At 31.3% G+C, this 24203-nt stretch overlaps 2 protein-coding genes across 2 annotated transcripts; both read left to right on the forward strand.

Moving 5' to 3' along the window:
- Positions 1-5486: 5486 nt before the first annotated feature.
- LOC134727430 (GATA zinc finger domain-containing protein 14-like) lies at positions 5487-7169 on the forward strand. The gene has a single exon (XM_063591812.1). It carries the CDS (start codon positions 5487-5489, stop codon positions 7167-7169), a length of 1683 nt encoding a protein of 560 aa, XP_063447882.1.
- Positions 7170-13026: 5857 nt separating this feature from the next.
- On the forward strand, positions 13027-23973 carry LOC134681715 (retinal-binding protein-like). The gene is made up of 11 exons (XM_063541350.1): positions 13027-13065; positions 14469-14531; positions 15399-15587; positions 16654-16729; positions 16970-17050; positions 18382-18465; positions 18862-18968; positions 20355-20494; positions 21320-21468; positions 22838-22932; positions 23370-23973. The coding sequence occupies exons 1-10, from the start codon at positions 13054-13056 to the stop codon at positions 22912-22914; spliced, it is 978 nt and encodes a 325-aa protein (XP_063397420.1). The 5' UTR covers positions 13027-13053; the 3' UTR covers positions 22915-22932; positions 23370-23973.
- Positions 23974-24203: the final 230 nt, after the last annotated feature.

Below are 24203 nucleotides of genomic sequence, written 5' to 3' on the forward strand. Positions count from 1 at the left end.
AAGCGTTCCGTGATGAAATTGACACAAAATATAGATATGTTACAATATTAAGGAAATAATCAAAACTAGTTGCAATATAAAGTAATATTTCTAAGTAGAAAGTATTTCGAGAAATATCATTCAACTTGGAACTAACATAATAAAGACAGTTATAGTCCATAAAAGTATGATTCATACCATGAAATATCCGATCAACAAGTTTCTATTTCTATGAAAATTCATTTAAATAATCGATTAAAGATGTATCAAACATCTCAAATATCATAATCATAATGAATACGAATGTATCATAAATTGCTGTCGAAATTGTTCGTATAAAATATCATGACGTAACTTGCTCGGATATGTTAGTTAGTCAATGTGTTGTTATGCAATACGAAATATTAAACATGTGATGGATACGAAATATTAAACATGTGATGCATATGAAATATCAAACATGTGATGCATACGAAATATCAAAAAACATATGATGCATACGAAATATCAAACATGTGATGCATACGAAATATCAAACATGTGATGCATACGAAATATCAAACATATGAATAATTGTATTAAAAAGACAACTGTACAATGATATGCCCTTAATATAAAAAAAAATGAAATAGCGGTTTAATTGCCAATGATGCAACTCTGCACAAGAGACCAAAATGACACAGAAATCAACAAATATAGGTCACCGTACGTGCTTCAAGAATGAGCAAAGCCCATACCGCATAGTCAGCAATACAAGGCCCCGAAATGACAATGTTAAACAATTCAAACGAGAAAATTAACGGCCTAATTTATGTTCAAATATTGAACAAAAAACTAATATGTAACACATAAACAAACGTGAACAATTGAATTACAGGCTTTTGACTTGTGACAGGCACACACATAAAGAATGTGGCGGGGTTAAACATTTTAGCTGTGTCCAAACCCTTCTCTAACCTGGGACAATGGTATCACAGTACAACATAAGAACAATGTATTAAAGTTGAAAAGGGGCTTTACACTCATCAGATGGATAAAAATAAGCTTCAAGTTGTTTAATTCCCATTTACATTACCAAAATGCATGAGATGAGTCATATGTCGAATGCCTAAAAAAGGCAATCACAAATAAAGATCATCGACTCAGATATAAACTTATTTTACGAGACATTATGTAAATGATTTATCAGTATCATGAACAGGAGAGTTTGTTTACAACATAAAATATACGATAATAAACTTTAAAAAAGCTCCATCTATGAACATTCATGACACCTCCGATTTAGAACAACCGGCCTTTGTGATGAATATAGTATACTTATACATGAAGTACTCGTTTATTAACTTTATTACTCTATCCTTGTTGTCAGTGTGTTGTTACTGTTTAGTTTATATCCATTTGATTTAGTTCTGATACCCAAGTGTTTGGTCTTGACCGACCCTGGTGAAGGTTATTTTTAAAACCTGTGAACTGTTTACACTTCCGTATCGTATGCTGATTTGGTCACATTGACCAATCATTATACTCATATGACATATCAACAAGTAATTATTCGTCTCAATAATACAACAATAAAGCAAGTTGTTTTGTTCTTATGAGCAAGTGAAGTGGTAAGAATTTTATTTGATCTATAATTGTAATAATCATTAAGGAAATTTTAGATTAGGTTTTTTTCTTTAAGAAATTTTAAATTTCAGTTTTTTTACCGGACTTATATAGAAATATGTTGCTGTACTCTTATAGCATGTAAAATTAGTATATTGAAAATCCACAAACATCATTATTGATAAAAAAACGTTTTTTCTAATATGATTAGTCAATTAATGTGAACTATGGTGTCTCTTTGGGAGGTTTAGGTTTAATGAAAGTGTGTGCTCTTTTGACACTTTGTGTGTTTTTCGCTGTCCTATATGTTCTTCCATTTTTTTGTAGTCCTGTCATGTAATGTTGTCAATTTAATATAATATTTAACATTGCCATAAACGCGGGAGTTTGGCATGCCACAAAACCAGTTTCAACTCACATTTTTTCTAAAAATGTTCTGTACGAAGTCAGGAAAATGGCCATTGTTATATTATAGTTTATTTCTCTGTGTGTTTCATTATAATATTGTGTTTCTTTTGTGTCGTAGTTCTTCTCTTATATTTGATGTGTTTCCCTCAGTTGTAGTTTGTAACCCGGATTTGTTATTTTATCGATTTATGAATTTCGAACAGCGGTATACTACTGTTGCCTTTATTTGGCAAAATTTAGTGTTTTTCTTTTTGTGTTTTTTTTACTAAATGCTTTTCCATGGTTTTCAACTAATGAATATTGATTGTCCCTTTCAAACCTTTAGCCTCTTTTCTTCAAAAATAAAAAGGAAAGGAAAAATCAACAAATAACCACCATATGCATGATATCGGTACATTTTGATTTTAACACAGCATTATGAGTCATTAATGACACTAAATTTTAAACATTCGAGCCGGTACCTTTGACTTATGTTATTACATAATGTATTAATGATTGTCACCATCAGAATAACCGAATCATATGATTTTGCTGGAATGAATGGTAGCTGAGGATGTTATGTTGTATGGCAGAAGTAAGACGATCTATAGCTTTAATAATTTCGTGTTAATAACCTGTATATTTCAACAGGTTTAAATTATCTTTCATAAAGTATAGCAATTCTCACAAGAAATTCGCCAGTATCAATGAACGTTAATTTTAAGAGTTCTAGACTTCTGCCTATATATTGTCAGTGATATATATTAGAAGGAACACATGACAACAAGAGTTTAACCTGAACTTTATTACGGGTATAAAATAAAACAATATATTTGTTCTTCTAAATAGTGCTGGAAATAAATTGTTTTGCACATATAAATTCCATCGCTACAACAAGTGTGTTACGATATTTCTCCACTCGAAACAGCTAAATTTCAAAGATTTGTAGAGAGATGCGTTCTTTATAGGTGACGTCAAAATATGACATTCAGAAAAAATCAACAAAAGATAGCATCAAAATTGAATTACGATCAATCATTTGCTGAGAAGATATTTAACTAGTGAAGAGAAATATGAGAAATATGAAAACAGCACAAAAATTGCAGGAATAAAAATATAAAACGAGAAGTTCCATAAAACCAAATATTACATCAAAATGTAGGTAAAATATAAATAAAAAACAACACTTGCAAATTGTGGTCCTAGAAGATAACTTTTGTAGTACGAAAATTTAATCCACTCTTTGTATCATAATGCTAATACACCAACAAAGAGACAAACCTGGTTACTTACAAAAAATAAATCATACAAAACCATGAGAACATAATTGTGGAAAAGTGTTCTTAGTTATCAAAGGTGCCAGGAATATAATTTAGTACGCTTAAATTTTTGTAAGGTGTAAAAGTTGTTAAGCATACGAACCGTATCTCTCCCAATAAGGAAAACGGCAAATACTATACCAATGCACTACAATAAAATAATTGGTAAAGCTGAGACGATACAAACTTTTGTTCAACATCATTGTTTTAAATTACTGATTGCAAATTTAAGTTTTCTTTCAAATCTATTATTCTAAAACTAAGAAATAGTTATGTTATCGTTTTTTTTCGGGACTAATATTACGCGGTCATAAATGACAACATACAACTCATTAAATCAAAATACATAACATAGTTTTTTGTGACGAGAATAAAACAGTAAACAACTTATTAATGTTTGTTATGACAATAATAGTTTATTTACTAATAACCAATGTAATGCTGTTATTAAAAATATTTATAGTTTGATCATTATACACTGGTTGTAAACCGTGAAACATGAACTTTGCCAAAAGATAGTATAAATAACTTAGACATTAAAATAGTCCAATGCCCTTTCAAGACGTCATAATTATGTTGACTTAGTAAATGCTTTATATAATGAAAGTGATATATATTCGTATTAATAAATTGTTAATGAAAAACTACAACTGATATCAACAGTGCTGATAGTGCTCAGTAATTTTGGGGACTTATATAGCTGACTTTGTGATATGGGTTTTGCTCATTGTTGAATGCTGTACGGTGACGAATAGTTGTTGATTTCTATCTCCTTTGGTCTCTTGTGGAGAGTTGTCTCATTGGCAATCATAACACATCTTTTTTTTATATTCAAGATAACACAAATTACATCTGCATCGATCATCTGGTAGCTCCTAATAAAAAGGTGATGATGGAAAGAAATCCTAATTAGATCTATATACAGTTAGAATATTACCATTGGTTATCTTTTTATGTATGCAGTATCATAAAATATCCCTGGAAATAAACTCATCATAGATACAAGGATTAAATTTGGTATTTACGCCAGACGCGCGTTTCGTCTACAACAACCTCATCAGTGTCGCTCGAATCCAAAAAAGTTTAAAAGTCCAAATAAAGTACGAAGTTGTTTAAACTAACTTGAATGAAAAAAAATCGCCACTTAAAATAATCCCTTATAAATTTCGTTCGTCCGAAGGAACACAAAAAGAAAAAAAATCATAATAAGAAATCTTTGCCTGAGATTTTTTTATTCCATTTTGAATTAGTATGTTTTAAATCATAGAAACTATGCCTTTTCTAGAAAACTGAGACAGGGTTGATGATACCTTTTTATGCTTGTTTACATTTCGTATGTATGCATTTGCTTAAGCATAGGTATTTTAACCATCCTAACTAAAAGTCCGTTGTATACCCTATTTTAATAACAATTTTGCAGTTTAACTATTAACAGTCTTCATGTTAACAAGATTTAACAAAGGCATATTTACAATTATAACATATCGACAGCATTTATAAGGGGCTGTGAATGATATTTGATGTATTGTGTTCAGTGACTGTCTTGTTAATTAGATGTCGTTAGAGCTATAACATATATTGTGCCATTGGACTATTTTAGTAATGTCATTCAATCTATTACTTATCGCACCGCTGGTAAATTATCACGTTGTGATTGGTTTAACGCCGTCACGTGGTGATCCCCTATGAGACCATAGGGGGTTAGTAAGTTTCATAGGGTGTTCGTGACGCGGTAATGGTGACGTCATATATTAATGTTGTTGTGTTTTGTTGTTTATTTTACAACAAAACGCAGCAGAAAAAGTCTAGCGTGCGATAAATTCGCTATACGGTTAACTACTCACCCCCTACGGATCCATAGAGGGTGAATAAAATACATAGGGGACTCGGCCTCCGGCCTCAACCACTATGGATTTTACTCACCCTGTATGGATCCGTAGGGGGTCAGTAAAGAACCATATAACTTATAATATATTGTGTCTATAGACTATTTTAGTAATGTCATTCTATCTATTACATATATTGTGTCTATAGACTATTTTGCTAATGTCTATCTATCCATTACATGTATTGTGCCAATAGACTCTTCTTTGATAATTTTATATACAAATGTAGTTTTCTTTTCAGGTGTTGACTATGTTTCTTGTGATAATTTTTCTGGTGAACTGCTTATTATATATAAAGGAGGTAGCAACCATGGATTGTCAGTGCACCTGCACCTCTCCTGATCATCCAAACGAAAAATTTACTGCCACTATAAGTAAGGATATTTTTACTTTCAATGCTATGAAAATGGATAAAGAGATCGCGCCACGTCGAAGTGAGATGATTAATACTAAAACTGACATAAAGAGTCGAAGTCAGATGGCTAAAACGAAAACTGCGAAAAATACAAATGCCATACTTAGAGACACAGCAAAGCAACCAGTAGCAAACAAAGAAAAGAACAAACTCAACAGCGTATGGGATACAATAGGTATAAAACAGAAAAAGGAGACAAACCCAAAGAAAGTGGATAATTCTGTTATTAATAAACAGGACAATTACAATGTTTGGAAAAGTTTGAATATACCAACGAAAAAGAGTATAGGTTCAAACACTAACGTATGGGGACTTATCAAAGGTGTAGGGAAAAGTCACAACAATGCAAACAGTTCCCCACAAATTATGAATCAAGTGGATCATACAATTATAAGCAACGAATTTAATAGCATTATTCAATCAACTGGAAATACTAATCAAAGAAATAATAATAATTGGATGCAGCAGAACAACAGACACAACCATAAGGACCACATGGTTCAAAACTTCAGGGATCATAGAAACAATCATCATGTGAATACAATGAACAATTATCATGGTAGCAACATGCGGCATGGTTCAAATATGAATCACGGAACAAATACTGGGCATGGAACAAACATTATTCACGGAACAAACGTAAATCACGGAACAAATACTGGGCATGGAACAAACATTATTCACGGAACAAACGTAAATCACGGAACAAATACTGGGCATGGAACAAAAATAAATTACGGAACAAGCGTAAATCACGGAACAAATACTGGGCATGGAATAAACATAAATCAGAGAACAAATATTGGTCACGGAACAAATATTGGTCACGGAACAGATATGAATCACGGAACAAATATGAATCACGGAACACGTATAAATCACGGAACACATATTGGTTACGATTCCAACAATTATCATGTCACCAACAAAAACCATGGAAACAACAATTATCATGGCACTAACAATAATCATGATAGCAATCAGAATAATCATGATGGCAATCAGAATAATCATGATGGCAATCACAATAATTATGATGGCAATCACAATAACCATGGGAATTCATGGAATAGTCAGAATAAAAATGACTACGGGCACCATAATGAAAATTGGGTTCAAGACAATAACGGTAACACTGCCAGATATGATCACCATCAAAACCAACAAAACAGAAACCGCACAACCAAAAGTAACAGGAGTGACCAGACTCATAATCATTATGCAGGAGTGCATCAAACCAATCAGATTCATGCTAATAGCCATAAATTCCATGATCACAAAAATCATCAATGGGGTAAAGAAAATGGAATCAACAAGGAATTGATTTCTATAAATTCATTGGGAAAGCCAGAGCAAAGAAGCAAAACGCAACATATGCTAGGAACAAAACCTCAAAGCGTTTCCAATTTTCCAGCTTGGATACCATGGCAACCAGTTCAAACAAACAATAATAATCACCATAGCCAAACAGTTCATGTAAATGGTTACGATCTTGGACACACACAGTGGTCCACGACAACAATTGATCCACTCAATAACACTGACATCGAACCAATAGAACGTGAATTAGTGCACTGATCTAATTTCAGATTATGAATATATATGTCTTTCAGGGAAAATTCTATGATAAACTTTGATACTTGAGAGACAACATTTTTTTTCTATGCTGCAAACTCTTGTGTATATTACATTTATATGTTTGCGATACTATTTAGTTGATATTGACCTGTAAAGAACAGTTTTAAATATTTCTTAATGAGATCATCAATCAAAAAAACACTTCCAAAAATGTACACAATTCAAATACCTACATAAATCCCTCCGAGAAGACTGCATTTGTAATCAATTACTGAAATATATATGACTTTTGTGTAGTTTATAATTGGAAATTATGTTAAAAAGCCGAATTTTCTGGATTAATATTGTTCCAAAGAATCGATCAAAGTCAAAGGCATCAAGACATGAATAGTATATACATCAAAATATGACAGCTACACTTTTTTGATTGCATGATATATTATAAATAAATGCAACAGTAGAATACCGCTGTTTAAAACGCATAAATCCATGGACAAAACAAACAAAATCGGGATAACAAACTAAAACTGAGGGAAACGCATTTAATAAAGAGGAGAACAACGAAACAACATTAAAATGTAACACACACAGAAACGGAATAAGCATTATACAAAATCCTATGAGAATAACAAATATAACATCAAAATCAATTGCATGAATTTGGGATAGATAAGTACCGTGACACGTCTTAAAGTTATGCGAATTTACACTTGAAAATAAGAAAAACAAAGGACACAACGGAAACACACCGTTAAAATGTAACACACACAGAAACGAACTATAATAGAACAATGGCCAAATGATATGGTTACAGGTTTACAGTTTACCTTTAAAAGCGGCATATTCACCAACTGGAACAACTTGTAAACACCAAACAACTGTCTATCAGAGAAGTCATTATAATAGGTAATTCAAACTCTGAAAAATCGTATCAATGTAGATATATACATTCTATGTTCACGCGATTCTGGAATGTTGCATCATATAAATGGTAAGTTTACAATAGGTAATCTGAAATCTTCTCTTGTCTTTTGTGTCGTAGGTTTTTAATAGGTCGTGAACTATGCTATATCATGCAAGCATATAAGTTTTGCTTCCTGGGCTAGTGATACGATCAGAGAGTAAATATCAACCAGCATTTGACATTGAGTCAGTGGGAGGAAGCTCTCATGGAAGATTCCGGCTTTAAAATGTCGTACATAAAGGCAGCAGTAGTATACCACTGTGCAAATTTGAAAATCGATAGAAAAAAAACCAAGGTTACAAACGGAAACTGAGGGAAAGGTATCAAATATAAGAGAACTACGAGACAACAGAGACACAACACCGAAATGTAACACAAACAGAAATGAACTGTAATGTAGCATTGGCCATTTTCCTGACTTGGTACAGGGCATTTTATGAAAAAATGGTGAGTTGAACCTGGTTTTGTGGCTTGCCAAACCTCCCGCTTTAATGGCAGTTTTAAATATAATATTAAAATGACAACATTACACGACAGGGTTACAATAAATAAACAGATAAATGGGAGAAAATATAGTCAAGAGAAACAAACGAAAAATAGCCATCAAAAGGTAACAGGTTAAAAAATATGTGTGTACGCTAGACGAACGCTACGTCCACACAAAACTATGCTCAGATGTAAAAAGTTTGAAAGCCATAACAACTACAAAGTTGAAGATCGCGGAAGACCAAAAGTTCCAAAAAGTTGTGAGGCGAGGGTTATCCGCATGGGACAAAAAACACCATTGTTATCAAGAATAATACTTAGTTTTCCAAACAATAAATTTCATAAAACTACTATATAATAGATATACATGATTAAACTAAATTGGTGACTAGCTATAGAATAAAATCGAATACATTACAAAATCACAGCCCTGTTAGCCATAGTCAATTCAACGCCCAAAGTGACGTCACATTTAAATTTCATAAATCGTGTTCCGAAAATTAAGAAAGAATACACCACGTACAATTTTGTCATCAAAAGACTTTACAGGCTTACCAAACTGCTTCGGGGAGAAGTTACAAAACAAGGCAATGGAATTTTACGGAAATATTTTAAATTAGCTATTGCTACAGTACATGTCAATAATACGAGTATAAACTTTAGCGCAAAGTTTTCACTTTTATTTGATAGAAGCAGGATCGGAAAATTTCAGTTTGAAATATAAAAAGTCCAAATTAAATGGAAGTAAAGCCAACACATCTGATTGACATTGCCTATTTGTTTCATTAATAAAATGGTGTACTTGTATTTCGAAGACTGGCCATCAATTTTTTTTCGAGATTAATATAGTGATTAAAAGAAATGATTAAAATTAATAAACATCTCCTCGATTAATCATTTCATTTTGTCAATGAATATCAAGGTTATTTTCTATTAATTTTAACTGTAAATAAGTATTACACAATACTTACATTGATTTTTTTCGTGTTATGAAGTATAATTTTCACTTAATGGTGGCACCCGTATGTAAGAGGATTTGGAATTGAAGAAGATGTCAGAATGATACACGATGACAAATCCGAAGGCTGAGTTAATTTCTGTGGTAAGATTTTACTTTTACTAAATAAACCATTTTGCATAATAATTAAGCTGAATTCATTTTTATTAAGATTTCGTGAATTTTTTTTTATTATCGAAGACTAAAGCTTTATTTTGAAAATAAGAAATAAATATTCCAAACGTGTCGCAACAATCACGATCATTATTATGCTCAAGTAAACTCATATGTTATATGTTGAGGATTTGAAGTTGATGTTAAGATATTTTCTTTGTCTTAAATTTTAGCTTCGATCCAGAATGTCCGATGTACTAAACCCAGAATTTGATGATTTTGAACTTCAAAAATGGCTACAGGGTGAGGCCTTTCTTTAGTTTTTGGAAACAAATGTCAGTTTGTTAGATTATAAGGTGACTAAATTGAATTATGTTTAGCTAAAATGATCGCGTATTTTGATTTTTAAAGTCCGAATAATTTTGTAAAGTTAAGGTAATCCCAAGACATATGTAGACATCGAATGTCACTTAACGGATAATTATTACTCGCTGTAACTGCAACAATATTCGAAGTGTTAGATAAAGTTTCGTGAATGTATCCACCATTTTGCTGAAAAGCAGAATTTAAATATCCCAGTAGCTTTTATTATAGTATCTCCTTTGACGTTCCTAAGTTAGAAACATAGTCAGGGATTGTCTTTTGTCATATTTCAATTGTATATGGTTTTTTTTCTTTTTTTGTTGTTATCCTTGTTTTCTGTTGTGTTGTTTGATTGCTGCCCCATGACATATACCCATATTTCATATTATTCCTATGTCCTTCATGACGATGGCTAGATGTTAAGCCATATATTTTGTTCACCGAGAAGAAGTTTTTAAGATGAAAGGTGGTATCGATAAGACGCAAAAAGATAGTATGCTAACAACATAATAAAATCAAAACACGTCTTTTGGAGTCAATTTTTAACAATAGACATTTCATGTCAATATACTGGTTTTATTCTTTTCATATGAAATCTAATACCTCTTATTTAATACGCGAGGTATATCAAACCAGCTAGAATTAATATTCCATAACAAGGAAACAACAATCTCCTCCAGGAATTAAAGTTATACTAGCAAAAGGAAATAAAATATCACGTTTTTTTAAATTTGTATATAAAAGTTAACATGAACAATTTAAATATCCATTTATCAAGTCCTTTTTTTCTATGTTCAGATACTTTTTTTTTATTATTCTAGACAAAAATTCCCATAGTTTTTTTTTGTGTTTTTGTTTTAATTTTATTTCCTGTTGACGTGAGTGTGCAACCAAATTCAAATATCAACAAGTTGCATCCGATTAGATGTCCAGTCGTCTAGTTCGCGCGATCAGGTCTCATTAAAAACTTGATATTTGACCTAAAATGAGTTTCTATCCTCCATGAATCGAACATACCCCGTAAAAGACGAGATGTTCTACACTATGATGCAATGTACGTTGTGACGAATCAAATTCAGAATTTCTTCTTTTGTTTGTATCAATTAAACAACAAACACATGGCTAAAAAGAACGCACTCGAATTTGAACAATTTAAGGTGAAACCTTTGTGGACTTAAGATTGTTTATTCTATATGATAACTCAGAATAAAATTAATGTAAGGTGTGTCTTTTATTCCTAGCGTGATTGTAGATATGTAATTATCAAGATGAAAGATACCGACAATAAAATGTCAGGAAGAAGATTAATAGTAATTGATTAAGTGTCTGATTTATTGATTATAATCATACTATCACAACTTTACAAGTAAAGGGATTTTCTTGCAATTTACCTTTAAGTTATAATTTTCATTTATCATCAAATAAAATTGAGGATGGAAATGGGGAATGTGTCAAAGAGACAACAACCCGACCATAGAAAAAACAACAGCAGAATGTCATGAACAGGTCTTAAATATAGCGAGAAGTTCCTGCATCCGTAGGCGTCCTTCAGCTGGCCCCTAAAGAAATATCAACCCTCCCCTATACCTCTACCCAATGTAGAAAAGTAAATGCACTACAATACGCACATTAAAATTCAGTCCAAGAGAAGTCAGAGTCTGATGTCAGAAGATGTAATCAAAGAGAATAAACAAAATGATAAATAACAACAGACTACTAGCAGTTAACTGACATGCCAGCTCCAGACTTCAATTAAACTTTTTGAAAGATTATGATTTCATCATATGAATACCTGGCGTAATCCTTCCCGTTAGAGGTTAATATCATACCATCATAACATATATGAGAAGAACATAACCCGTATTATGCCAACAACTGTTTTTTTTAATAAATGTGTTCAGTTCCGATGCAAAGACCGTATAAGTGAATCAATATAAACGCCAAAATATGCAATCTTTAATGACCTCCCAATAGTATCGTTACTATATCTCTTCTTAATAAGTGTATTTAAAGGTTTTGTTAGTTTCTGAGGTGAATACTGATATTTTTATGCTTTATAAAGATAATTTCCATAAAAAAATGGATGTGAAATACCTGAACGTATAACATGCATAAGAATTCTGCATGTTGATCTATATTTACGAATGATGTCCTTATACCGATGATAAAATTTAGTAAATGTTTTGACTAGTTTGTGATATCGAAAACCCTGGTGAAATAATTTCTCAGTGAAACATAAATTTCTCTCGTTAAAATCTAAATCATTTTTACATACAAAAGCGAATCGTACAAGTTGAGATATATAAACACCGTAAGATGGTGACAATATACTTCTTAAAACTTCAGTAACAAGGTTCATGGAGTATATCTCTTCCATGTTATACAATATTAAAGGGCTTGCGTTGCATCCGTCTATTTTCTATACACAGGGTTGTATGAAAGCTGTTGAAATATTTTTTGGTACATTGCAAGTAGAAGTCACCTCGTTGAACGTGTTACAGATACCACTATAATTTGTTAATTTAATTTTGATTTTTTTTTGTTACAGACGACAGTTCGTGGCGTAACAATATTTCATTTAGTTTTCTGAGAAGAGTTATTCTGGACCTCTGTTTGTCTTTCTATCTTTTTCATATTGGTTTAAATATTGTCCGTTTTTCTTTAACTTGTGTTTTTCATTAGCCTCTTTGGTATCGTTTCTATGAAAGCTTATTTGGGTCATTCTATGCTCTAGAAAAAAATGTAAGTCTTGGCCACGACTTAGTTATTCGTGGCCACGAATAAGATACTCGTGGCAACGAAAAAGTAAGTCGTGGCCACGAATAATTAACTCGTGGACACAACTTAGTAATTCGTGGACTGTTTGAAATACTTATTGCTATAAAATTGACAAGTACATTCGGTTATGTTTTTATTTGTTTTATTTAGCAAGGTGTTATAACATAGACGAGGCTGAGAAAATGCTTCGAAATGTAAGTTAACATTATGTTTTTTTTCTTTTCTGGAATCCTATCAAAAGAGAGACAAAGATACAGTTTTATGTTTTTCGTTACCATTTATATGCTCAAAATACATTATTTTCATAAAAGTAACATGTTATTGATATATAAAACTTTCACCCAACTCTGACTTATATCATCAAATAAATATCACAAAAATATATATTTTCTCTCATCATGACTACTTCATGACAAAGACAAGTCTTTACTATTACAGAGTTTGGTTGTTAAACATGTTAAACATTACTGCTGATATATTTCATGTCATTTTTTTATTGAACTCTGCATATAAGAGGGTCTCTATGGGTATTACAAAATGGGGATTAATAGCAAAAAAAATTAATAGAGAAAAATAAAAAAGAAATAAAAAAGAAATTAACGAAAAATGAAGTGGAAAAGTATCTTGAATAGCTATGGAAAAGAAAAGAAATAGGTTAAAAGTGTCATACACCAAAATAAAGGTCTAAAACAATGACGAAATCATACAAAACAGTTAAATTCAATAGTGATCAGAAGTAATTTGTTAAAATATTTAACAGATATAATATATAACGTTAAAAACAAATAAATGAATTTGGTGTTTTTACTGTATTCTGATTGGTTAAAGTTATTAGTTTTATTTTCAATGTTGTCAATTTTGATGAAGACACGCCCACTCTGACGTTGTGTATTCATACGCCAACATGTGCGTAAATAATATAAAAAGGTCTTTGAGCCTAATGTTTGATAGAAATTTATTTATAATGAATGGCAATAATTTATTTTGATTTTATTGAACCATAAAACTAATAATTGACTCCTCGCGGATTATTCAATGTGAAGAGTCAAAAAATTAGTTTTATGGTTCAATAAATTCAAAATAGATAATAGCCATTCACTAAATGCACCAAAAATTCAAGAATAAAGAAATGCACGTAATATATAAAGTTAAAACAAATATATAAACTTTAAAAAGAAAATGCCCCTAAATATTAGGAATGGATGAAATGGAGGACCGCCACCCATCTAGAACCATCTTATTACACCGTTTGTGTCAGCTAGCAGGGTACTCAATTTTGCGCAAGTCGAGTTATGTTTTGTTCTTTTAAGATTTTATTGTAACATGTAGATTTTGTTTTCAAATTAAAGATTATATTTGATGGATTATTGTTATATGTTTGCTCAATTGGCATACTGGTCACACGTTTTTAGAAAATTTAATATTTGTCACTTTGACATTGTCACTTTGTACCTTTATTTTACAGCGACTGAAAATCTAAGCGATGTATATGATTATATAAGAAATGATTTGTTTCACTTAATGCTTCTATATCAACTGGTTTCCAAGGTGATAATTTCATAATTTCCTTAAAAGATCAATAATTACATTTCTACAGAGCATGGCGTACAAGGAAAAGAATCATGTGAAGGATCTTATAAGAGACTACAAACTACCTGAGGTAAATCTTTATATCATTTATAGCAATTTTTAAGTGACCTCAGCTTACAATATATTTTTTTTATTTAACATATCTAGACCATTTACAGTGTTGATGCATTGAAAAAAATATGAAATGTGTGATCATGAATTATTTGACTCATGTGGTGAACGATACGATACGTTAACTCAAAATAATCCTCTACAGACAATTTTATATACATAGATAATGAAGGGGTTGGTAGAAAAGCGTAATTACACATGCATCATTCACTAAGGGACTTTGATTTACAAAACCGTAAGAAAAAAATGAAAATTCGCACGGGTAAATTTCAAACTGGACTCTGTGACATACATGTGTAATTGTTTAAAATTATTAATGAATTAGTGAATAAAATTTAAAAAAATAAAACATTGTTAAATAAATATATTGGAAATAATAATTTTTTCTCGATCATTGGATATTTTTTTTTGTGTGTGAATCGGATAAACGGTTTACGAAGTTTTCATTATGTGTTATCATATTGTCATCCGTCTGTCCAGAAGACCTTTTTTACAGATAATGCATTTTGTTAGGGTTTTCTTATACAACAAGAAAAAACATTAAAATAAGTCTGACTTATGTACCATTAACATATAATTTTCTGCAAAGATTTCCTGGAAACTGCACTTATTTTACTGATTATATAAAAGTACGATATACTTTTCTTTGGTGTTTTTAAAAGTATAACCAAACACAACGGCTCAGTGATATAAATCTCACTACTCATCAAGGTAAAAACAATATATTGTGATGGATACTTCTTTTATTTATCCAAGAAAGTTGTTCTATTTCCATAATATAGATGTAAAATTAAGTGCTATTATTGCAAAATGTTTTTTTCATAAGGTTCTTGATAAATATTTGGCTGGTGGTCTTGTTGGTCAAGCTAAAGATGGATCTACATTACGAGTAGAACTCTATGGAAGACTTGACATGAGAGGTATAATGAACTCGGTAAAGAAATCTGACCTTGAAAAGACAAAAATTCTCCATTGCGAGGCTAATATAGAAGACTGGAAGAAACGGTCAGAACAGGTATGCGTTCGTTATCACAGTTATAAAGTTATATCCCCAATTAATGGTCATTGGAAACATACAATACACATTTATAAGTATACATAGGAAGATGTGGTTTGATTGCCAATGACGCACTTATCCACTATAGAATTCAAATGACATCCCTAAGGCTAATATTATTAAAACGAACAGAAAACTAAAATCGAAACGACAGCTATAAAAGACATGCTATGAAAATGGTGACACAATTGGTGATACTAGTATATAAAATGCATGACATGACAATTGTGACACAATTCAAACGAGAAAAAGGCACAGTTTAAACAATGCATTTACGAAAAACAAATATGACAGATGAAAACCATCAACAACTATTGAGCTACAAGATCCTGCCTTAGGATAGGCATAAATATAATGCGACGGGTTTAAATATGTTTGAAATGGCTTACCCTCCGATTAATTCTGGGACAGTGGTGTTTCAATACAACATGCAAACAGGGGCTGTGTGGACTAACAATAGAGAGCAAATAAAGGAACAAATTTATCTAGACCCCTCCAGTATTTCATACATTTGAAGACATTCTGAATATTTATGGATGGAACAAGTTTGCCGACTCATTACTCTAAGATGGGTAGCAGGTTTGAATTTTTGTATATTTATATAAAGATACGAAGAATTATCGTTAATAGGGCAACCATGCATTAGGGTCCAAAAGATGTGGATATATGACCAACTCATGGAAATAGGCTAAACTAGAAAAACGGTTAGAACTGTAGTATACGCAACCCATTCTGAAAAAAGGATAGCCTTAAATCAAATATTCTCATTTTAGAAGCTTTCCTTTGTCATTGTAATTATTCAATGTATCTTCTCTCGTTCCAACTTTTTCATATTAAACAGTTGAAATCCAAATTGTTTTATTTTCTTCTTTAAAGTTCCTGTCAAATCAACAACAGGACTTTAAACAGCCAACGTAGGATTACCTACTAACACTTATTATGCTTTGTCTATGCTATATTTTAGATCGTAAGCACGATTGGATGACATTGTGGTTACATTTAATTTTCATTGGTTTATTGTTAGACTGGTACCAGAATTGATGGACTTACTGTTATATTTGACATGGAAGGTGTTGGAAGGCACATGCTATGGACCCCAGGTAAACAATTCATTAGTTTTTCTTTAAATTATTGCGAAGAAATAAAATTATTTGACTGAAATATAAAGCCAAATAAAGTATGAATTATCTGCCAAAGGGATATCCCTTCACTGTGGAGATACGCCACGTCGTACCGGGGGAAATTTGGTTAGCATATTTCTATATTGCATGTAAACATTTGGGGATTTGGCTGTATGCTCAAGTAATTCAGAGTCTAAGGACCATGTTCTTGTATTGTAGGTATACAGATGTACTTACACATGGTGAAGATTTTAGAAGACAATTATCCAGAGATGCTCAAACGGCTGCTGGTCATAAATGGTAAATGTGCATGATAGAATAGATTAAATTAACTTAATCAGGAAATAAATTCCAAACATTAAAAACAGATACAAATGTATCAGTATTAGCACTAATGAATAGCTAAATTCATCATAGATACCATGATTGATTTTTTTTTATTTGAGCTAGACGCACGTTTCGTCTACAAAAGACTCATCAGTGATGCTCGAACAAAAAAAGTTTAAAAGGTAATCACTGAGGACCAATAATTACTAATATCTATTCACATATGAATTAGTCTTTAAAAAGTGTATTTTTTTAAATTTAGTTGATTGTTATGAGATTATATTCACTTCTGTCCGATTTGAAGACATTCTTTGACAACCTCACAGACAGAAAACCTTGTCAATAAGTCATTACATGTGTGAAAGGTATCATTAGGTGTCATGTTTTACATGTTAATTATTCGTGTAATGAAATAACTTAATAAATCATCATACAAAACTGGTTATTAATAGGAACATTAATATATCTTAATAACACCAAATGCGATACTTTAAATAAGCACATTAAAAATAATACTATAAATGAACGTATCTTGTACACCAGACTTAATATTTGTACGTCAAATACGCACTTCGTCTACAAAAGACTAATCAATGACGTTCGTTAGAAAAAAAGTATCAAAAAAGCTAAATAAAGTATGAAGTTGAAGTACCCAAAATTCCGAATTATTTTGGTAAATACAGTTAAGATAACTTATTCCTATGAATTTAAATCCTTTTTATTTTTGAACAGTTAAGTCATAATTATGACCATATTAAAGATAACTCATAACAACACTGAAAACTGGGCCTCATTGTCCAGCCGACATTCTTTAGGAGTTTGATTTCAATTTGTAAAAGTACATGTAAGAATATATATATATCAAATGGGGCTGTGGCTTGGTAGATAATCGAATAACATCCTTATTAAAGTAAGTGAACTGTATGTGACTGTTTCAGCTCTAGGATACATCCTAACCGATTTCTGAGCCATTAACAAATTCAAAAATTAATTGTATCTCAAAATGTCGGATCCGGTTTCTTTCATATCCTATCGCTGATCCATTCACCGTATCAAACATTTATTTATCTTAATACTTCAACGCCAGGGATCTTTTATATCTTATTATTGTGCCTATCACAGCAAGAATATTAGAACCTGGTTACTGAATATTCTAGCTCCAGAGATATTGCCTATACTATTACATGCACTAAGTCACAGTATCACAAACAAATTGTATGTGAATATTTCAGCTCCAGTGATATTTCCACTCATAAACTGAGCCAGTCACAGTTTTAAATATAAATTGAATGTTTGTATTTCAGCTCCTGGGATCTTTCCTATCTTATACAAGCTTTGTAAACCGTTGATTAGCAAAGATACTAAAAACAAAATTGAAATTATTGGTGGTAAGTGCAAAAATGTATACATTAAATATGGTTTTTGATTTATATTTTATTAAAAGAAATATGAAATTGCTACATTCAGAAGAACACATAATTTAATATATACCACGCGGATTTCAAGATTGTTAAGGTATGTGAGAAAGTTGACTTATTATGTTGATGATGTGTCTGAATTCAATAATCTAGGTTTAGTCTTTGTCAAGATTAAATCTCAGTACAAACTAATCTATTAAATCATAATTGAACAAAATTTTAAAAAAAAATGGCAGTGCCAATCTTCAAGTGCTTTACAGTACACCCATCGGAGATTATGTTTGATTTATTAAAATCATGCTTGATTTCATGTACCTGAGGGAACACGTCGCCTTGAAAACTATATCTGGAATATCAATTTTCCAGGAAACTATCAGGAAACACTGAGGAAGTATATTGATGACGAGTACCTTCCGATGTGTTATGGTGGAACCTTAACAGATCCTGATGGTAACCCGAGGTGTGCATCAAAGGTTAGTACCTTTTTACATGTTACGATTGAACATTAACAAAGCCTGATGGAAATTGATGGAAATGTGCATGCAATGTAATTACATTCCATCATTTTCTACGATTGAAAATGCTTGTACAAAGTAAGGAATGTGACAGTTCTTGTCCATTTGTTTTTGGTATTTGATGTTGCCGCGTCATTATGGACTTTCCGATTAGATTTTCCTCTATGTTCAGTACTTTTGTGCTTTTACTTTTCCCTATGTGTTACGTGTAACCTTATGTGATTCTTCTTGTCGAATCTGAAATTTTATTAAAAACTAGGCCTTAACCTAACTAATCGTCAATCAATAACATCTCAGGTTATAGAAAATAAAGAAGACATTTGCTGTTTATCCTTTTTTATCTATTTTTAAAAAATCACTTTTAAATATTTAACCGGAATAAGCGTAGAGGTATATTTCTAAAGGGAAACAACACATGGTAGTCGAAATTAGGTGCAATGAATATCATTGAGCCATAAAAGGTATTCGGTTTCTTCTTTATTTAATACCAGGTTAACAATGGTACCGTATTTAAAAATGTTCCTAATTCTAAACCGTAATTCAACATGCCTTTCCTCTAAAAACATGAATTTTTACTTGACCAAATCAGAAATATATATAGTAAAGATCTTCTTGAAATAATCTTCTCTGAGTAATGTCGTTATATGCATTTATTGATAGTAAATTTTAATTTGTGTCTTAAAAAGGCAATAGTAGTACACCGCTGTTTAATGTCTACTTTACCAACTACCACCCTCCCCCATTTTAATATCGTATGTCTTTTAGCATAAATCGATATTTAATGAAAACGGTCACGAATATTTTGATCGTTATGCAAAATCCGTTGACAGGTGACGACAAAACAAAATTGTATTGACATGTCTCATTTGAAGAATGCACAAACTATTGGCCGTTGATGATGTTTCTACCAAATGTGTTTGTATTGATTTGCTACAGTTTTAAAAAGTATACTTTTCAAAATTCTCATATATGAAATGACTGATAAATTTTAATGAACTCTGAATTAAAGATTTACCTAAATGGCTCACAAAATAAACATGATAGTAATGAAATAATAAAAACAGTATACTAGCATGACACCCATTAAACTTATTGCTAAATGCCTAGTACCCATTAGGATGGTTGTAAAGAGAGACGGAAGCTAACAAACTCATACATCGTAAAAGACATGACAATATTCGAAAAGAGACCAAAAACAAACTGCAGCCTAAAAAAATACTCTACAGAAAAATAAAGACTGAGCGACACAAACCCAACTAAATACCGTATTGTTAAAGTGATTGGAATTTTGTGCCTTATCGAATGAAAAATGTAAAAAGTACTGTTTATCTATAATTCATACAGATATGCCAAGGGGGAACAGTTCCAGAGGAATATTACACATTGAACACAGATTACATTGATCGTATGGAAAATGCTACTATTCCAAAGGGGGACAAATTGTCAAAAGAATATATCGTTGATGTTCCAGGTAGTGCGCTCAGGTAAATGACAAGATCTATACAAAAGAAGGACAGGTTGTCAAAATAATTATTTCGGTAATCTCTTATGAAATGTCTAGGATAGAGATAATGGAAAAATGTACCACTTGCCAAGCATCTATGCTTTTTATATTTTTGGTTTTTAGAAATGACTTCTTTATGAAAAATAAACAATACCTAAGTATGCTATTGAAGAGTGTTTGATATCAAAAAGAAGATGTGTAAAATGACTGCCAAATGAAACAATCTACTAAGAGACAAAATTACAAAGAAATTAAAAACTATAGGTAACCTTAGCGCCTTCAACAATGAGCAAAACCTATACCACATATTCAGATATAAAAGGACCCGATACGACTTTTTGCTTTTTTGCGATTGTGAATAAAGTTTTGCCTATTTTGTTGTTTGATTATCATATTGTACAATTATACATAATTGCTTGACAATACAAGATTTGCGATATGAGCAGATAGTGTATCAAATACATTGAATATCTTGAAGGTATTTTCATAACCATGGTATTATGGATGTAGTTAGGATAGTAATATAATTATTCTTCATAATGTCGGGGTAATAATTTGTATTTAATTTGTACGAAAGTTTTGCAATAGACATTTAGTTGATGCATCCAGGTCAAACCACTGAATAGAAAATAAATGTTAAAGTCATTGTTGGTTCTTTTTTTCGTCCTAGACTTAACTATGTAATATAAATAAGATTAAACCAATCATAACTTTTACATTTCGAATAGATTTTTCATCGTTATTTATTACCTACACTTCGGGTACCTCTTCTCATTACCAATAAACATGGCATACTTTTTTACAGATGGGAGTTTATGACTCAAAATCATGACATTGAGTTTGGAGTTTTCTACAAACAAGATTGTAAAAAAGAAGCAGTGAAATCCTTGTCAAAAGTCAACAGTCATACGATTACAGAAGATGGCTTTCTAACCTGTGACAAAACCGGTGTTTGTAAGTAAACTATTAAGACTTAATTCATTATACTTCATAAAAGTAAAACAATATATATGTTAAATTTTCACTGAAAAAACTCTTTTGTCTGGCGTTTATACAAAATGTAATCCTGGTACCTATGATGACTTTATTTACAACCACTGGGTCGATGTCACTGCTTGTGGAGTTTCAATGCCCCGATGGTATCACCAGTCCAGTAGTCAGCACTTCTGTGCTGACATTAATAATCATTGATATGTTCATATTATAAATTAACTGTTTACAAAGCGTTTGAATTTTTGAAATACTAAGGCTTTTCTACCTCAGGAATAGATAACCTTAGCTGTATTTGGCGAAATATTTAGGAATTTTGGTCCTCAATGCTCTTTAACTTCCATAATGAGTTTATTTGTATCATGATTTTAATTGAACTCACCTTTTTTTAATCTTTTACTTTGCATTAAACATACAAAAAACATTATTTTTTTAGTAGTTTGTACACAATCATATTAAGTGAATACAGAACACCTACAGGAGTTAACCAGCTGAGTGTTTTAATCTTATACTGTTAGTTTGGAGAAATTAAGCTTTTAAACGATCAAAATTAGTGTTTGACAAACTGCAATATGGGTCAACCAAATTATTCCTGTAAAATGAGCGGTTCAAATTTCTAGAAATGTTCATATTTTTGTAAATAGGTCAAAGTTAATCTTTTGTCAAAACTTTAAGAAAATTAAACGAGCAAGATCTATTTTAGTCAAAGTGTTGAGTACCCCTTAATTTTTTATAATAATTGTCTCATAAAGAATGTATGGGTTTAAAATAGATAATTTCCCCAAAATATAATATGACGTAACAGTGACAATACGCGTTTCTTTGACCCGCATCGTTGTCAGTATAATGGAATTTGATGCAAATGTAGTACAAGAGAGAAATTTTTTGTCCGGCGGTTCCGCAGCTAGATCAATTGTAATACACCCCCAGTACCGTGTAATTGATATCACAGGTAAATTGTTTTGTAAACAAACGGAGATTGCAATGCAATCGGTGATTTTTATGACAAATTTCTACTGGTCCGCCGGACCACCAGCTGACAAAATCTATTGCGTCCGACGCACATTATACTGGTCCCAGACCACCGGACCAGCGCTAATTTCGATTCCTGGTTGTTATCCATTCGTTTGATATGGATCAGCTTTTGATTTTGCCATTCGATTAGAGACTTTCCGTTTGGCATTTTCCTTGGAGTACAGTAATTTTGTTATTTCACTCTTTTTGTTATTCATTGGGTACAATTGCCAAAATTTCTTCATGCATCGATCATCATTGCTTTTAATTTTCACTGACATATTATTCTCTAATTCAAATAATTTTTAATTGTTTGCAGATGAAATTGTATTTAGTAATGTCAGCTGGTTCAGTGACAAAATCATATATTATACAATTGAAGTACTAACCCCTTAGTAGATTGGCATCTTCAAGGTAGGTACATCGTATTAATTTCAGAAACGTGTTCTTGCAAATGAATTCAGTATTGAAAGTCTTATAAATCAAATTCTAATAGATAGAAAACATCAGACACCATTGTTTTGTGCACTTATATTTTCTTCAGTTTCGTATAGTTGTTTTATATTTAGTAAAACGTTAATATAGGCGTATGTTTTTATATTACTCTCTGCCAATGATAGAGCAGGAACTTCAAACCATCACTGTAAACCAGTTTTGATAGGATTCCTATATCCTTATATGTAGTGTTTTGTGGACTAGTTTGTTTTTATCGTATTTCGGGGTTAATTTTCGTGCATAAACTAAAACAATTTTTTCTTCGTTTAATGAGGTTTGGATATCTCATTCGATATCTTATCTTTATTTTTGTACATATATATTCACTTAATTAATGTGTCAGTTTTCTATTTTAGATTAAAGACCACGTCTTCCTCTTTGTCAAAGAAGATAAATTCAAATGAATGACTACGAACTAGTGATAGAGATTACTTAAATGTATACAAATTGTATATACAAGAAGGAAATACAGGTTTAAAAGTGTGGTTTGATCTTAATATTTCATATTTATAAACATGTTTATATAAAGCTTCTAAAGAATATGATGTAAAGGTACATTAAAGTTCTGTATATTCTTATAATGGTTGCACAATTAAAAGATTAGAAGGGAAAACAATTAAACTAATCCCTGATGTTTTATTTCAACATACATCATACAACTTATTAGAATTATTCTTACGTTTGTGTTTTTTTATTGTGTTTTCCATTACTAAAGATTCAAGAGAAGGTTAAATAACATTCATTCATTCGCATCTTCCTCCATGACTCTTGCATTTTGTAAAACAGAAAACAACAAGGTGGAATGCATTCCTTTACTGAACTAGTGAATTTGTATACAAAATAAAACCTTTTTTCAAGGTAGATTCCAACCCAGACTCCGATAAAGATTGGGAATGTTTTTTCCTCTAATTTTCCTTCATGATCCCATGAAAATCTTTCTTTGTCCAGTTATTTATTCTACACTCCACATCCACACTCAATTAATGATGCAATCAATGTTTTTGTCACTTTGAACGTGGACATTTGTATTTCAATATATACTGTTCATTTGTAAAAAAATAAAATAATTGTTTATCGAATTCAAAAGGTTCAAACTCTTTCATTTTTTTACATTCTGCAATGTTGACGTCAGAAAAGTCTGTCGCAGGTATTTTTCCGTAGGACGAGGTTTAATAATAAAAAAAAAACTC

Source organism: Mytilus trossulus, chromosome 8, assembly GCF_036588685.1.
Source record: "Mytilus trossulus isolate FHL-02 chromosome 8, PNRI_Mtr1.1.1.hap1, whole genome shotgun sequence".
NCBI lineage: Eukaryota > Metazoa > Mollusca > Bivalvia > Mytilida > Mytilidae > Mytilus > Mytilus trossulus.

What these genes read in the sequence shown, in the direction of transcription:
- LOC134681715 (XM_063541350.1), top strand. An exon ending in ACGGCTGCTGGTCATAAATG is followed by an intron (nt 17,051 to 18,381) that starts GTAAATGTGCAT and finishes TTTGTATTTCAG; the next exon opens with CTCCTGGGATCTTTCCTATC. An exon ending in CAAAATTGAAATTATTGGTG is followed by an intron (nt 18,466 to 18,861) that starts GTAAGTGCAAAA and finishes TCAATTTTCCAG; the next exon opens with GAAACTATCAGGAAACACTG.
- LOC134727430 (XM_063591812.1), top strand. Translation starts at nt 5,487, where the DNA reads ATGGATTGTCAGTGCACCTGCACCTCTCCTGATCATCCAAACGAAAAA.